This window comes from Rana temporaria, chromosome 9, assembly GCF_905171775.1.
Source record: "Rana temporaria chromosome 9, aRanTem1.1, whole genome shotgun sequence".
Classification (NCBI taxonomy): domain Eukaryota; kingdom Metazoa; phylum Chordata; class Amphibia; order Anura; family Ranidae; genus Rana; species Rana temporaria.
The window spans coordinates 153674871-153692443 of NC_053497.1; the positions used below are offsets into that span (position 1 = coordinate 153674871).

Below are 17573 nucleotides of genomic sequence, written 5' to 3' on the forward strand. Positions count from 1 at the left end.
TGGTTCGGTGACTGGCTGACATGGTGCAGCCTGCTGTGGGTGACTGGCCTGGCTCCCTGCTGTGGTTCAGTGGGTGGGTCAGTGGCTGGCTTGCACTGTGCACCCTGCTGTGGGTGACTGGTCTGGCTCCCTGCTGTGGGTCAGTGGCTGGCTTGCACGCTGCACCCTGCTGTGGGTGGGTGGCTGGCCTGTCTCCCTGCTGTGGGTCAGTGAGTGAGTGGCTGGCTGGCACAATGCACCCTGCTGCAGGTGGCTGGCCTGGCTCCCTGCTGTGGCTGACAGAGAGGGGGTGGGCTGACAGAGGTGGATGGGCTGACAAAGGGAGGATGGGCTGACTAAGGAGGGGTGGGCCGACAGAGAAGAGGTGGGCTGACAGAGAGGGGGTGGGCTGACAGAGTAGGAGTGGGCTGAGAAGGGGGTGAGCTGACAGAGGAGGATTTGGCTGAGAGGGGGTGTGGACTGATAGAGAAGGAGTGGGCTGAGTAGGGGGTGGGCTGACGGAGGAGGAGTGGGCTGAGAGGGGGTGTGGGCTGACAGAGGAGGAGTGGGCTGAGAGGGGGTGGGCTGACAGAGAGGGGGTGGGCTGACAGAGGAGGAGTGGGCTGAGAAGGGGGTGAGCTGACAGGGAGTGGGCTGACAGAGGGGGCTGACAGAGAGGGGGTGGGCTGACAGAGGAGAGGTGGGCTGAGAGGGAAGGTGGGCTGACAGAGGGGGGGTGGGCTGAGAGGGGGGTGGGCTGACAGAGGGGAACTTACAGAGGGGGGTTGGGCTGACAGAGAGGCGGTGGGCTGACTGAGAAGTAGTGGGCTGAGTGGGGGTGGGGGCTGAAAGAGGGGGGGTGGGCTGACAGAGGGGAACTGACAGAGGGGGGTGGGCTGACAAAGGGGAGCTGATAGAGGAGGGGTTCCCTGAGAGGGGGTGGGGGCTGAAAGAGGGGAGCTGACAGAGGGGGGGTGAGCTGACAGAGGGGAGCTGACAGAGAAGGGGTGGACTGACAGAGGGGGGGGGTGGACTGTGGGCTGACAGAGGAGGGGTGGGCTGACAAAGGGGGGGGTGGTCTGACAGAGGGGGAGTGGGCTGACAAAGGGGGGTGGGCTGACAGAAGGGGGGTGGGCTGACAAAGGGGGGGTGGGCTGACAGAGGAGGGCTGACAGAGAGAAGGTGGGTTGACAAAGGGGGGGGTGGGCTGACAATGAGGAGGTGGGTTGACAGAGTAGGATGGCTGGGGGAGGGGCGCTGACAGAGAGGGGGGTAGATGAGAAACACACAGCGCCCCAGGCAGAGGCGGGACTCCAGCAAGTGGTCACGACCAGCCGCGCTTGGCCGCATCCACACGTGACCAGCTCCGCCTCCGTCGATCTTTTTGCAGGGCGCTCGCAACACAAATACCCTGTGATTGGCCGAACAGGGTCATGTGCGCCCACTCGCTGTGGAATTCTGGGACTTGCAGTCATGATGCGAGTCTCACATCATGACTACAATTCCCAGAATTTCACAGCGTGCGGCCGCACATGACCCTGTTCGGCCAATCACAGGGCGTTTGTGTGGCCTGCCGCCTACTGTTCAAGTCCCGGAAAGTGCATCTGGCCGACTTCATCAAAGAAAAAAAAAACGGCCGCGAGGGTTGCGGCCGTTTTGCATATAAGTCGGGACGGCCTGGGGGGAAATGTCCACCTTGCATCCCGGCCCAGTCCGTCCCTGCTGGTGTATCAGGTTTAATATCTCTACCCAGTAAGGCCGAATGAAAGGGCAGAGCCACCAGATGTGGGCATGGGTAGCATTCTGACCGCAGTTACTCCAACAGAGTGGAGAGTTATTAGGAAACATATGGTGAAGTTTAACAGGCGTGTGGTGCCATCTAGTGAGGAGTTTGAAGTTAGATTCAGCCATGGAAGAAGCCAAAGAGGAAACATGTGTAAGTTTAAGCACTATGGGCCAGATTCAGGTACAATTGCGGCCGTGTAACGTAACCCGTTTACGTTACACCGCCGCAAATATGCTCCGTTCGCAATTTTCACGACGTGTTTTGAGCGAAATTACGGCGGCGCGACGTGTTTGTGATATGGCGACGTGCGTAACGTACTTACGCCGTAAAAAACAAAAAATTCAAAAGCGACGCGGGAACGACGGGCATACTTTAACGTGGTGGAGTAATTTTACACCATGTTAAAGTACATCTAATTTTGCTACGGGAAACTAAGACTTGCGCCGACGTAACGACGGGAAAAACCTTCGTGGATCGCCGTAACTGCTAATTTGCATACACGATGCAAACTCCACCCAGCGGCAGCCGAGGTACTGCATCCTAAGATCCGACAGTGTAAGTCAATTACACCTGTCGGATCTAAGGGCTATCTATGCGTAACTGATTCTATTAATCAGTCGCATAGATACTCTGAGAGATACGACGGCGTTTCAGAGAAACGCCGTCGTATCTCTTCTGTGAATCTAGCCCTTTGTCTTTTTCTTTATCTGTGATACTAGCTCCCAAGTCTCCCTCCCACTTGGATAAGTATCCCAGGTACATAGGGCATTGCAAATCTATAAGGGCCCTGTAAAATTGGGAAATGCAATGTATAGGGGGGTCTTTATGAAGAAAGACCTGTTCTATGCCATTGAGATCCTGGATACCCCGTAAAGGATGTGGAAGAGATCGGATAAAGCAACTCAATTGGTTGTATCTCCATCTGTCCAGGAATGAGGGTGAACCATGACCCAAAATCTCGGGCAGAGGTCTAAGGCAATTGGACGAGACAACATGATGTAAGAGGAGAGGGCCACCTGGTGACCATGCTTGAACACCTGGGTCAATGGAGCCTGGTGCAAAATATTTATGAAACACTAATGGGGTTAGTGGAGAATCATATGACCATGTGAATCTCTTATGGAGACCGTCCCATACTTGTAAAGAGATTAGAGTAAGAGGCGAGGTATTAGGGGAAAGATTTCTAAAAGAGCGTGGGATCCAAGGGGTCGAAGAAAGATCAGAGTAACATAGGGAATTCTCCAGTTGGAACCATAATTTGCATACTTCCAGTCCGCTATACGTGATAGTATAACTGCTTGATAATAAGTTTTAAAATTGGGTAGAGATAGTCCACCGGAGCATTTGGCCCTAAAAAGAGTCTCCCTAGAAACCCTAGGATGCCCGTCTCTCCATATGAAGCGGGTGATCATGGTCTGTAAAAGAGCAAAGAAATCCATAAGAACTTTTATGGGGATCATTTGCAATAGAAAGTGAACGCGGGGAAGTATGTTCATCTTGATTATATTAACTTTGCCTAACCATGAATGTGTAAGAGAGAGACATTTTCGAAGGTCCTCTTTAATGGCGTTTAGAAGAGGGATATAATTATGCCTGAAAAGGGAGTGAAGGTGAGGAGTCAGGTAAATGCCAAGGTATTTCATGTGTGACGGTTCCCAACGAAAAGGAAATAGGGGTTTCAGCTGATCAGCTATCGTTCGGGGTACTGTTATATTTAAAATCTCAGATTTGGAAAGATTAATCTTAAAATTAGAGAGCATCTGGAAAGAGGAGAAATCTGACATTAAATTTGACAGTGAGATACGTGGCTGTTGAATAAAGAATAGAATGTCATCAGCGTAAGCTGCATATTTATGTACTCTGGTACCGACTCTAATGCCATTAATGCTCCTGTTATTTCTAATGGTGGCCAAGAAGGGTTCAAGCGAAATAGCAAATAAAATAGGGGATAAAGGGCAGCCTTGTCTAGTTCCGTTATGTAATGTAAAGGGGTCACTTAAGGAGCCATTGACACGTACTTGTGCGGTGGGGTTAGAATAAAGAGAGGAAATACGGTAAAACATTTTAGGGCCAAGACCAAAATGACGGAGGGTAGTTTTAAGGTAGTCCCAGTCCACCCTGTCAAATGCTTTTTAAGCATGGGTGGAAAGAAGGAGGGTGGGCTGGGAGCACCTCCGAACATAATGGATCAAGGACAGAGTGCGAAGAGAGTTGTCTCTGGCCTCTCTGTTAGGGATGAACCCGGTCTGTTCAGCCGAAACCCATTTGGGTAGGAGGGGAAGTAACCTGTTCACTATAACCTTGGCAAACGGTTTGGTGTCAATATTTAGGAGGGAAATGGGCCTGTAACTACTGCATAGGGTAGGGTTTTTATCTGGTTTAGGGATGACCGTGATGTGGGCGGATAAGGATTCAGGGCGAAGGGCAGATTTATGGGAGACGGAGTTAGCATAGGCTACGAAATGAGGCAGTAAAATATCACCAAACGTTTTATAATATAAGAGTGTGAAACCATCAGGCCCAGTAGCTTTACCTGAAGAAAAGGATTTCAGTGCACATTTAAATTCTTCTATGGAGAAGTTGGCTTTAAGGTCATTAAGGGCTGACCTCGACAGTCTAGGAAGGTTGGCCTCTCTAAGATAAGTAAGGATCCATTTACGTTTTTCCGAGAGTGGTAAAGAGGCCAAGCCACCCTCAACATTATACAAGGCAGCGTAAAATTCCCTGAAAGCCTTTGTGATTTGGGGAGTGGTGTGTACTAAATCTCCTGATGGTAATTTCACTTTGGGTATGAAAGAGAGGGTCTTTCTGGCTGTGAGGGATCTAGCTAACATTTTACCCGGTTTGTTACCCCATTCATACACCTTCTGGGATATGTAGTGAAATTTTCGCTTAGTTTCAAGGGCAAGGAGATTTTTGAGTTCTTCTCTCTTAAGTGTGAGAGCTTCCAAATGAGAAGCGTGTAATGAAAGTTTGTGTTGTTTATCTAACTCAGCAATCTGATGCAAGACCTGTTTAAGCTGTTGACCATGCTCCCTTTTTTTCCTCGCACCCAATTCTATAAGGTTACCCCTTATTAGCGCCTTATGCGCTTCCCACAAAAGAGTGGGGGAGGTGTCCGAACCAGAGTTTTCTTCAAAGTATTGGGAGAGAGATTTAGTTAGAATGGAGACCTCCGTCGGATTTGTAATGAGTGAATCATTGAGTTTCCAATTATTGGGGCGATGAGGCAAGTCGGGCACAGTCAAGCAGATAGAAACAGGGGTGTGATCAGAGAGAGTGGCAGTCCCTATGCAGGCTGAACGTAAAAGGGCTAGGTGGAAATGATCCAGAAAAATATTATCTATTCTGGAATAAGAGTAGTGGGATTTAGAGAAATGGGAATAATCTCTGTCTTTAGGGTGCAGGAGATGCCAATTGTCCATGAGTTGGAGATCTAAAAGTTTTTTCTTTACCTGTGTTAGTCTCTTGAATTGGATACTCGAACGGCCTAGTGAGGTGTCTATCGTAGGATCTAAAGGCATATTTATATCACCCGCAAGAACAACCATACCCTCAGCAAAACGTGAAAGCTTTGTGAGAGTTTGGGTGAAAAAAGTAGGTTGATTATGATTGGGACAGTAAATATTGGTCACAGTACAGCTAGTGTTGCCTATAAAGCCTTTGACAAAAAGAAAACAACCATGATCATCCGCTAACATATCAGTAAATCGAAATGATGCATTCTTGCTGAATCCAATGGCCACTCCCTTGGCCTTGTTTGTATCTGATAAACTATAGTACCATTGCGGGAATTGTGGTGAGTATAGTTTAACAGATGTAGTGTGGGTCAAGTAAGTTTCCTGAAGGAAAACAATAGAGCAGGCAGAATTCTTTAGTTCCCGCATCACTTGATGTCTCTTGGCGACCACACTAAGGCCCCTTACATTATATGAGGAGATTTTCAGGGTAGCCATGTCCTCAGGAAGAGACAGCTCAACAATCCAAATAGCCAAGCGTGCCGGCAAGCTAGGGAAGGGAGGGGAACAGGAAGGAAAGGGGGGGTGAAGAAAGAGAAGACAATATGGGGAAATGAACAGAAGAAAAGAAAAAACACAAGAACATATGAGCAGTACTACAACATTTCGTAGAACAATTGGGATTGAGGTGACAAACACACAGAAATCTGCGTCCCAGTGGGGATGAGGGAAACAGGCAGTCAAAGAGAAATTTAAGAAAAAAATAAGGAAAAAAACAAGCCCGCCAATTCCCAGCAACCCCAAAAGGAGAGGGGCAGGGAGCGATGCCCGCATCAAGGGTATTAAAATGGAGCCAATAGCTCCGTCAGCTAACGACCTGTAAAAAAGGGATTGTCACATAAAGAAACCAGCAATGTATAAAACACGAATATAGCATTCTCCAAATACTGGGTCAGCCTACTAATTAAGGTAATATGAATTCAACATGGCGCAAGGAAGGACAAAAAAAAAAAAGGGGGGGCGCCAAAGAGCAAAAAACAGGAAACGGTTCAGTTTAAACGCAGTAATATAACATCAGGAACATGCCAAGTAATGTTCAATGTGGCAAACCAAGCTTCTAATAGTAAAAATGAAGACATTAAACTGAACCAAATGCTTTCATCACTGTAAGGAGAAATGCTAGAAAGGTAAATGATTGGGTGTACAGGAGTGCCTCACCCATTTTTCTGGGACGAGCTTGGAGCAGAAATTCGGCCCTGTTTGGCAGGGGTCTTCTTCCATTGGGAGGAGCGAAGAGTGGAGAAAGTGGGAATGGGGTTCTGCCAACCCGGGAGCTCCATGCGCGGTAGATGAAGATCCTGTAGAAAAGTAGGGAGGTCCTCAGGGAACCGCAGCGTAGAAGATCGGCCATTCTTGGTCGCAATTAAGCATGCAGGGAATCCCCACCGATAAGTAGTCCCATCACTTCTAAGTTGCTCCAAAAGTGGTTTTAGAGCCCTGCGACGGTCAAGGGTTTCCTTTGATATATCCGGAAATATGTTAAGAGTGGCTCCATCAAAGTCAATGTTAGGGGTGTTCCATATTTTGATCATGATAGCATTCTTGTCTTTGAAATAGTGGAGACGGCATATCACATCTCTAGGTAGGTCAGAAGAGAGATTACGAGGTCGAGGAGCGCGGTGAACTCAATTGTTATGGACTGAAAAGGTGTGAACCCTGCCCAGTTGTCTTTTGCTTAAGTACTCAAATTCACCCACTATCCTTTCTCCAAAAATACAAAAAAGTCACAAAATATACAAAAAAATTAAAATGATGAAAAAATAAGAGTAAAGGTATATTTCCAGATTTTTTCAGCTTGTGCCACTGGCTGACTGAAAGAGACAATGCTGCAGACTGGTGGAGCCCCAACTCGTGACATATAAGACAGAGATTTTTTGCAGTACTGTTGGCAAGTCTGCCTAGGAAAACGTGAGCAGCTAAATGTGGCATCATTACTAATTATTTTGTAGTCCCAAGAAAAAACTTGGAGGGCTAATTAGATTCCTTAAGATAACACAGGACGCGTGTACAGGACAGCTCTGCATTGTTTACATTATCAACAGACCCTTTTTGCACTTATCGATTATAATGTAATGTTTTTCATGATTTATTTCACAGACTAAAATAGACTGAATAAGAGAAGTTCATTGTTGGGGTTACAAACACTTTAAAAAAAATAGCTGTAGTACACAACAGAGTTGATTTACTAAAGGCAAAACGGCTATTCTCTTGGCAAGACAATTTGAACTTTGCAAGGGAATTTGCTCTTAGTCTCGTGAAATTGAGTCTCTGCTGGTTTTCATCAGCCAGCCATGTGCAAGAAAAACTATTGTTTAATTCTTGTCCTTGCACAGGTTTGGATATCCTTTGCAAAGTGATAATTCACTGCATTCACTAAGCTAAAGAAAAAATTGGTTGCAAATTTGTAAATTCCCATAGACAGTGAACAGCCTATTTGTCTTTAGTAAATCAACCCCTAAATGATGCTATATAGCCTTACTATTAGATGATCATCTTTGGCTATTAAGTTAACAGAAAATGGGGTACATTTAGATGTGTCCTTTATTCTTTTAGACTGGATTCTGTTTTATGAATTGCAAGCTGAAGATTTGATCCACCTCTTGCACCTTACAAGGTGTTTGTAGCATTATTAGCATAGGTAACTTGTAAATATCCTTTCCACCCTAGTTGAAGTCCCCTGTTGGGTAACAGGGTTGGTTATATGTGTACTTACTGTTTGTGTTCTGTGTGCTTTGGTGACTATATTCACATTCAGTCTAAGGTTTGTAGAGCTTTCCTCCACACTGGGGAATCTGTTTTCTGTCCTTTTACTGGTCTGCTATAATATCAGTTACTTTTAGGGTAGTTAAAATCCCCCATTAATATTATGGTCCCAACCTTGTTCATAGTCTCTTCCTCCTTGTCAGTACTTGGGGCCTGTGGCATATTCTAAATATAGATGTAGCACCCTGATGTTTCGGCAGGGTTGCTATTAAATTTAGATGCCAAGTGATAGTTGCCTTGGCCAATTGTTAGGAGGTCAATTGATTTTTGCCCTAATTCTGGAATTGCTGCACTTCTCTCTTCTGTCACTAGGTGGTCTGGTATCTGGTGACCTTAGGTTTAACAAGGGCATGGCAAGGACTGATTAGGAATGAATGGGGTGTCTCAGCCAATGAGCAGGGATTTTCCTGGGTCCCTTGTCTTGCTGGGAGAACCTATTTATTTGGGCGGAGTCGGGTGATTTGGGGTTCTGTGCCAACTGGACAGCTGTCTGGGTGGATGTTTGTTGTATAGCCCCGGGCTGCTAGGCCAGAAACCTAAAGTCTATCCCGGAGACATCTGGCTTCTAGGCTGTCTGAGGGCCTGTCCATTAAGAGGAAAAGCAGCATAGGGTTGGGACTGCAGGCTTGTAGTCCAACCAGAAGGGAACCAGTCGTGGTAGGAGGTAGAAGGAAAGCTGTTACCACCTTCCTACAAGAGACCATTGTGAGTAAGCTGAGGCCAGTACCAGAGCAGACTTCTTCCCAGCCGGGGACAGTGAAGAAATGGGAAAACTTCTCGCAGTGCCAAGTCAGGGACCTAGCGGGAGAGCAGAGGTGATGCTTGTGGAGTGCCAAGCCAGGGACCTAACGTGTCAGCAGAGGTGAAGCTTGAAGAGTATCTGTGAGTGCCAAGCCAGGGACCCAGCAGGGTGAAGCGGGGGTAATACTTGAGGAAGATACTGTGTGCTACTGTGCTCCGGTGATCCAGTGGCTAGACCCACATTGAGTGAGTGTGGGGCAAAGAGAACTGATGTGTTGCAAATAGTTGAATATCATTACAGTTAGTAACAGCTACAAGATCAATGCCATAGGAGACAGAGATCCTACCTATACAGAAGTGGTGTAGGCCTTCACATGTATAACTGTTTACCTATAGAAGTTTCGGAGTCTGCCAATTATCTTTGCATCTACCTAAGGGTGTCCTGGCCCCAACCCTCTCCCAAAGTTCTATTTAAGAGACAGTAAATCTCTTTGCATTCAAAAAGTGTCTGGCGCCCACCTGTTCATCTTGCAATACACCCACCATGCCTTGTAACTCACTCTACACTGAAGGATGTCAGCTCTCCGTAAACCCTGGAGGTGACTATAAGGCCTAAAGAGTAAGGATGATCCAAACACCCCCCCCCCGTTTGGTTTGCACCAGAACTTGCAAACAGGCAAAAACGAAACCCGTTAAAGTCTATGGGACATGAACATGAAAGAACAAAAGTGTTAATTTTAAAGGCTTATATGCAAGTTATTGTCATAAAAAGTGTTGGGGGACCTGGGTTCTGCCCCAGGGGACATGTATCAATGAAAAAAAAAGTATTAAAAACGGACGGGAGCAGTGATTTTAATAATGCTTAAAGTGAAACAATAAAAATTAAATATTCCTTTAAATTTAGTGCCTGGGGGTATCTATAGTATGTCTGTAAAGTGGCACATTTCTCCTGTGTTTAGAACTGTCCCTGCACAAAATGACATTTTCGAAAGGAAAAAAGTTATTTAAAACTGATCGCGGCTGTAATGAATTGTCGGGTCTCAGCAATATACAAAAAAAATTTGAAAAAAATGGCATTGGGTTCCCCCCCCCAGCCCATTACCAGGCCCTTTGGGACCCCCAGATCCCGGCCCCCCTATGTGAGTTGGTAACGGGGTACATCGTACCCCTACCATTTCACAAAAAAAATGTGTCAATAACGGTAAAAAAGACAAGAGACAGCTTGGTACAAGTCCTTTATTAAAAAATAAAAATGTCCCGCGATGTAAATCAACGCCGCCCAAAAAAAAAATGTAATAAAACCCTTGGCATCAGAGGGGGGCAGGGTCACCCGTTTATGTCATCCCGGTGGCCCTGCCCTAAGCTATATAACAGCTGTCATCGAGAAGAAGCATCCTTTGGCAGGAGCCTCCTATGGAGGTGGAACTGTTACATATTTTTTTTTTTTGGGGGGTTTTCGGGCAACGTTGATACATGTTGCGGGCATTTTTAGTTTTTTTAGTTTTTAATAAAGGACTTGTACCAAGCTGTCTTTTTTAACATTTTTGACACTTTTTTTGTGAAATGGTAGGGGTACAATGTATGCCATTACCAATTCACATAAGGGGGCTGGAATCTAATTTTTTCAATGAGTTTTATGTATATTGCCGAGATCCGACAATTCATTACAGCCGCGATCAGTTTTAAATGACTTTTTTCCTTTAGAAATTTAATTTTTCTGCAGGACTGTTCTAAATACGGGAACAATGCGCCAGTTTACAGGCATACTATAGACATATAGGCATGAAATTTAAAGGAATATTTAATTTTTATTGTTTCACTTTAAAGCAGAGGTCCACCCTAAAATAAAAAATTACATTAACATTCTCCAAAAAATCAATAAAAAAACATTTGAAAAATATATTTTTTTACTTAGCAGAAACGTCTGTTGCTAGCCAGTCTTCCTAATCTCGGAAAAAAGAATAATTGCGCTAAACCCAAACATGCACTAGTGATTAAACTAATAACCAAGTGTGTGTGTAAAACCACTGTGTCCGTGTCTAACACACAAACTCAGTGGAATCAGGGGGCCAGATGGCCTCTCTGCTAGCACTAATATATATGAACCAAGTGGTCAATAACATAAATGATTGTGAACCATAGCCACAATAATTGTTAAAGAAATTAACAAAACATATAATAATATATTAATATAAAGTCCATATAGTCCAAAATAATTTTTAGAAGATAAGTTGTAGGTCCATATAGCAAATGAAGACACCCGTGAAGATTCCAGAAATGTAGTAATAAAACACCAAACGTGAATCCTCCACCAATCGTGCAGCTGCTTACCAGAACTCTGGGTCCTGCCGGACCACTATCAGCATATTTCTCAACCAAAGATTTAAGGCAGCAGTAAGTCCTCCACTTGTACTAGAACCAATCCGTACTCAACGATGGACATAGAAAATAAGACAGAGCTCCACATGGCATAAAATCCGGTTGATTTATTAAAATAATAGTAAAACTATGTACATACAACTCACGATTCGGTTGAAAAAAGACAGCAATTGGCCTGTAACGCCGGCCGGTCGTATCAGGAACCAAAGAGCCACTCGTTGTCTAGACACCAATGACAAATCTGTTCTTCAACTCAAACTGAACTCAGATTCTCAATAGAGTGCTGTTTCACATGTAGTCTCTTCCTGTGGATCTGCTTCTTGTTTTCAAGATTTTTCCATGTTCAGGAGTGAGGGTGGATTCCAGGGTGGAGTGAGTGACGTGTGGACGCCATCCCTTGCATTACTCCAACGAGTGGCTCTTTGGTTCCTGATACGACCGGCCGGCGTTACAGGCCAATTGCTGTCTTTTTTCAACCGAATCGTGAGTTGTATGTACATAGTTTTACTATTATTTTAATAAATCAACCGGATTTTATGCCATGTGGAGCTCTGTCTTATTTTCTATGTCCATCGTTGAGTACGGATTGGTTCTAGTACAAGTGGAGGACTTACTGCTGCCTTAAATCTTTGGTTGAGAAATATGCTGATAGTGGTCCGGCAGGACCCAGAGTTCTGGTAAGCAGCTGCACGATTGGTGGAGGATTCACGTTTGGTGTTTTATTACTACATTTCTGGAATCTTCACGGGTGTCTTCATTTGCTATATGGACCTACAACTTATCTTCTAAAAATTATTTTGGACTATATGGACTTTATATTAATATATTATTATATGTTTTGTTAATTTCTTTAACAATTATTGTGGCTATGGTTCACAATCATTTATGTTATTGACCACTTGGTTCATATATATTATTGCTAGCAGAGAGGCCATCTGGCCCCCTGATTCCACTGAGTTTGTGTGTTAGACACGGACACAGTGGTTTTACACACACACTTGGTTATTAGTTTAATCACTAGTGCATGTTTGGGTTTAGCGCAATTATTCTTTTTTCCGTTATTTCTTTGTTTATACACAATCTAATTGCTGCTTATTAATCCCAATTATTTACCTTAGCGCAGTTGTTCCCAAACCTTTTTTCCAGTCTTCCTAATCTGCCACTTCCTATACCGCAAAGCTCTTCTTTTTCTTCCCCCCTCACGTGTTTTTCTGGGTAATGGAGCGCGCTGTCTTCTGAGACCTGTGTGTCCCCCAGAAGACAGCTGGCCATTCACAAAGCGCCGCGACTCGTGCATTCGCAAGTAGGAAACGGGCAGTGAAGCCGCAAGGCTCCACTGTCTGTTTCCCTTAGTTAGGATGGCGGCGCCGATCCAATGGACGGTTCGGCCTTGGGGGGCCAACATCACAGGCTCCCTGGACAGGTAAGTGTCCTTAATAAAAGTCAGCAGCTACAGTGTTTGTAGCTGCTGACTTGATTTTTTTTAAATAAAAATGGCTAGAACATCGCTTTAAGCATTAGTAAAATCGCTGCTCCCGAAAAAACTGCAGTTTTAAAAAAAATAATAATTCCATTGATACATGTCCACTGGGGCAGGACCCGGGTCCCCAAACACTTTTTATGACAATAACTTTTATATAAGCCTTTAAAATTAGCACTTTTGGTTTTTCATGTTAGTGTCCCATAGACATTAACAGGGTTCTGCGGCTTTTAAATTTGCCCAGAACTCTGCATCCGAACAACCAAAGTTTGGCCCGAACTTATGCTCGAGCCGAACCATTCGCCCATCACTACTAAAGAGGTCTGGGACTGCTACATAAATATAACATGTGTAAGTAACTCCACCTAAAATGCCTAAGCAGCATCATACTCTGGTAACAAGACTGACTTTTATAGTAAAACTTTGTTTGTTTTTTGTTTGTTTTTTCAGAAATCTCATACTTCTTTCCTTGTTTTCTCTTTTTCAGGATGGGATCACAGTGTATATTTAAAATAAATCATCACATTTTCAAGATCCTGCTTTTTGTCTTTCTGGTAAGCTAGCATTGCCCATTTTCACTCAGCTCAGAATAAACAAAGAGGCTTTTATTTGTTGTTTTGCAAAGTATCTTTTTACCTTAACCACTTAATACCCGGACTATTATGCAGGTTAAGGACCTTGCCCCTTTTTGCGATTCGGCACTGCGTCGCTTTAACTGACAATTGCGCGGTCGTGCGACGTGGCTCCCAAACAAAATTGGCGTCCTTTTATTCCCACAAATAGAGCTTTCTTTTGGTGGTATTTGATCACCTCTGTGGTTTTTATTTTTTGCGCTATAAACAAAAATAGAGCGACAATTTTGTAAAAATTTCAATATTTTTTACTTTTTGCTAAAAATATATATATATATATATTCCCCAAAAATATATAAAAAAAACATATTTTTTCCTCAGTTTAGGCTGATACATATTCTTCTACCTATTTTTGGCAAAAAAAATCGCAATAAGCGTTTATCGATTGGTTTGGGCAAAATTTATAGCGTTTACAAAATAGGGGATAGTTTTATTGCATTTTTATTAATATTTTTTTTTACTACTAATGGCGGCGATCAGTGATTTTTTTCGTGACTGCGACATTATGGTGGACACATTGGACAATTTTGACACATTTTTGGGACCATTGTCATTTTCACAGCAAAAAGTGCTATAAAAATGCACTGTTTACTGTGAAAATGACAATTGCAGTTTAGGAGTTAACCACTAGGGGGCACTGTAGGGGTTAAGTGTGACCTCATATTTGTGTCTAACTGTAGGGGGCGGGGCTGGACGTGTGACATCAGTGATCGTCTTTCCCTATATCAGGGAACAGACGATCACTGACACTGCCACAATGAAGAACGGGGAAGGTGTGTTCACCTCTTCCCGTTCTTCAGCTCCGGTGACCGATCGTAGGACACCGGCGGCGATCCGGTACGTGGGTCCCGCGAGCGCGGTCACGGAGCCTCGGAACGGCCCCACGGCTGGGCTTAAAGAGACGTATATAAAGACGTATATCTGCCGACGTATATCGGCGTGAAGGGGTCCTTAAGTGGTTAAAGTGGTTGTAATATACCCAGTGAAGTGCATATACCCAGTGAAGTGACAAACCTCAGCTGATAAACAGAGATAAAACAAACCCCCCTACACAAGTTATAAAGATTTATCTGCTGTCCTCTCTCCTCTACAGCCTTCTAAAATACACAGAACAAAAATTAGTTCTCAGTTATAGCAGGCAGAGGGCAGGGATCTGATGTCACACACTAGACAGCATAAACAGGAGAAGTGACTCCAGGTGGCAGAGGGAGCAGACAGAAATCACACTAGGTGCTTTGGATCGAGGCAAGTACACACTATAAAAGAAAATATTATTTTAATTTTAATTTCAGAGGTTTGTAACACCTTTAAAGTGATTATGTCACTATACCAAATACAAATACAAATACAAAATCTATCCCATGCAGAAAGTAAAATAAGATAAATAATACTCACATTTAAGGTAGGGGGTTGTGATGCTGAACATGGAAAAATCTTGAAAACAAGAAGCAGATCCACAGGAAGAGACTACATGTGAAACAGCACTCTATTGAGAATCTGAGTTCAGTTTGAGTTGAAGAACAGATTTGTCATTGGTGTCTAGACAAGGGTCAAGCAGGCAGAGAGCTTTCTGGGTTGAGGAACAGGCCAAAGTTGATACATTGACAAATATTATCAGCAGTAGGGATGAGTCGAACACCCCCCGGTTCGGTTCGCACCAGAACCTGCGAACGTACCGAAAGTTTGCGCGAATTTTAGAACCCTGTTAAAGTCTATGGGACTCGAAAGTTTCGAAATCAAAAGTGCTAATTTTAAAGGCTAATATGCAAGTTATTGTCCTAAAAAGGGTTTGGGGACCCGTGTCCTACCCTAGGGGACATGTATCGATGCAAAAAAAAGATTTAAAAACGGCTGATTTTTCGGGAGCAGTGATTTTAATGATGCTTAAAGTGAAAAAAAAAAATACTCCTTTAAATATTGTACCTGCTGGGTGTCTATAGTATGCCTGTGAAGTGGCACGTGTTTAGAACTGTCCCTGCACAAAATGACATTTCTATAGGAAAGTCATTTAAAACTGCTTGCGGCTTTAACCTCCCTGGCGGTATGATTCTTTTAGATTTTAGGTGCTGAAAGCGGTACCATTATTTTGCATTGAAATTTGGTGTTTTAGATTGAAGGCCTGTAATTCTAAGGCCTCGTACAGACGAGCGGACATGTCCGATGAAAACAGTCCGCGGACCGTTTTCATTGGACATGTCCGCTGAGATCATTTGGTCTGATGGCTGTACACACCATCAGACCAAATTCCCCGCGGACAGACCTGGCGGCGATGTGGCGGCGACGATGACGCGGTGACGTGCGCGAACCCGGAAGTTCAATGCTTCCACGTATGCGTTGAATCACTTCGACGCCATGCGCGGGTTTTCGGGCCAGCGGACATGTCCGATGAGTCGTACTGACCATCGGACATGTTCGACGGACAGACTTCCAGCAGACATGTTTCTTAACATGCTAAGAAACATTTGTCCGCTGGAAACCTGTCCGGTCGGCCGGAAAATTGTCCGGTCGGCCCTACACGGCGGACCAGTTTCAGCAAACATGTTCGGTCGTGTGTACGAGGCCTTAGGGATAACTCACCTAAATCTGTCCAAACCAGAGTCTAGTAGATGTCTCGGGTATGATAAAGTTTGAAACACAAAATCATACATTATAATATAATAAATAATAACAAATAATAATTTAATAATAACAATACTTTTTATTCAATATATTTTAGTAAATAATATAATCAAAAACACAGATTTTTTTTTGGTCAAACAAGGGTGCAATATTAGTAGTCAGTAAACGTCTCGGGTATGGAAAATTTTAAAACAAGGTACAGCACAAAGTCCAACGTCACAGTCAGGACAATAGAAACGGGTTTCTTTTCGGATTTTTCTACCGGTGTCGTCACGCTTGGAGCAGCAAACCACACACATCCTTGTGGGTACTGTTTTCTTTTCAGTGGGTGGAATGTAGTCCATAAAGTGACAAACCAGTCAGTCGTTCAGGGTTCACAACACCAGCAGCCCGACGTCCAGATCAGTTTACAGCCATTGGCGTCTGGTGCTTTAGAAAGATGATTTCTGCAACCTTCCACACTTGTAGCTAGATTCAGGTAGGCAGGCGTACCGTTGCGGCGGCGTAGTGTATCGTGTTTACACTACGCCGCCGTAAGTTAGCGAGGCAAGTACATGATTCACAAAGTACTTGCCTGCTAAGTTACGGCAGCGTAAATCGGGCGGGCGTAATGACGCCTAATTAAAATTTAGCTGAGGGGGCGTGTTTTATGGTAATGGGGGGTGACCTTACGTGATTGACGTATTTTATGAACGGCGCATGCGCCGTCCGCCTACATATCCCAGTGTGCATTGCGGCAAAGAACGCCGCACGGTCCTATTCGTTTCAACGTGGACGTAAATGACGTAAACCCCTATTCACGGACGACTTACGCAAACAACGTAAAATTTTCGAATTTCGACGCGGGAACGGCGGCCATACTTAACATTACTATTCCAGCTATTTGATGGAATAACTTTAGGCCTGATAATGCGTTACGTAAACAGTGTGTCTGTACTGCGTCGGCCGGGCGTACGTTTGTGAATAGGCGTATCTAGTGATTTACATATTCTACGCCGACCGCAATGGAAGCGCCACCTAGCGGTCAGCCTAAAAATTACACTTTAGGATACGACGGTGTAAGACACATACGCCGCTCGTATCTGTGCCTAATTTAAGCGTATCTGGTTTCCAGAATACACTTAAATTAGCGCCGGCGCAAATTCAGACTTAGGCCGGCGTATCTACTGATACGCCGGCCTAAGTCTTTCTGAATTCACCTAAAAGTCCGCATGGACCATAGGCCTGTCACTCTCTTTTTTCAGAAGAAAGAAGACATTCCACAGGCACTGTTCCAGAAGATGCCTGAAGATTTTTTTTATAACTTTTTTTGTTGCTTCCTCATGGCTGGATAAAAGGTCATGGCCTGGTCAGCTCTGTCCACACCTCCCATGGTGTTGTTGTAGTCCAACACAACCTGTGGCTTCATCACATCCTTTCCACCTTTGGTGTGTACCATTACGGTCAAGGTGTTATGAATGGTACTCATAAGGCACACGTCTTTTTTGTCCTGCCACCTCAGTGCTATCATTTTTCCTTTCTGCCAGGCAACTACTTCTCCTGCCCCAAGCTTTTTATTGGCAAAGGTTGACAGCATGTCAAGCCGGATAGGCCTCACGGTCCCATATGCGTCCGTCTTGTTCAGGAGAAGGAACTCATAGAGTTCTGGGGACGTATAAAAACTGTCTGTGGTGACA

At 44.4% G+C, this 17573-nt stretch overlaps 1 protein-coding gene across 1 annotated transcript in view; it reads left to right on the forward strand.

Annotated features, from left to right (window-relative positions):
- ADGRD2 (adhesion G protein-coupled receptor D2) overlaps positions 1-17573 on the forward strand; it is a 999543-nt gene that overhangs the window by 45112 nt on the left and 936858 nt on the right. Inside the window, exon 2 of the mRNA XM_040324866.1 lies at positions 13134-13200. Coding sequence (XP_040180800.1) covers positions 13135-13200 — 66 coding nt within the window. The 5' untranslated portion in view covers position 13134. The remainder of the gene's footprint in view (positions 1-13133; positions 13201-17573) is intronic.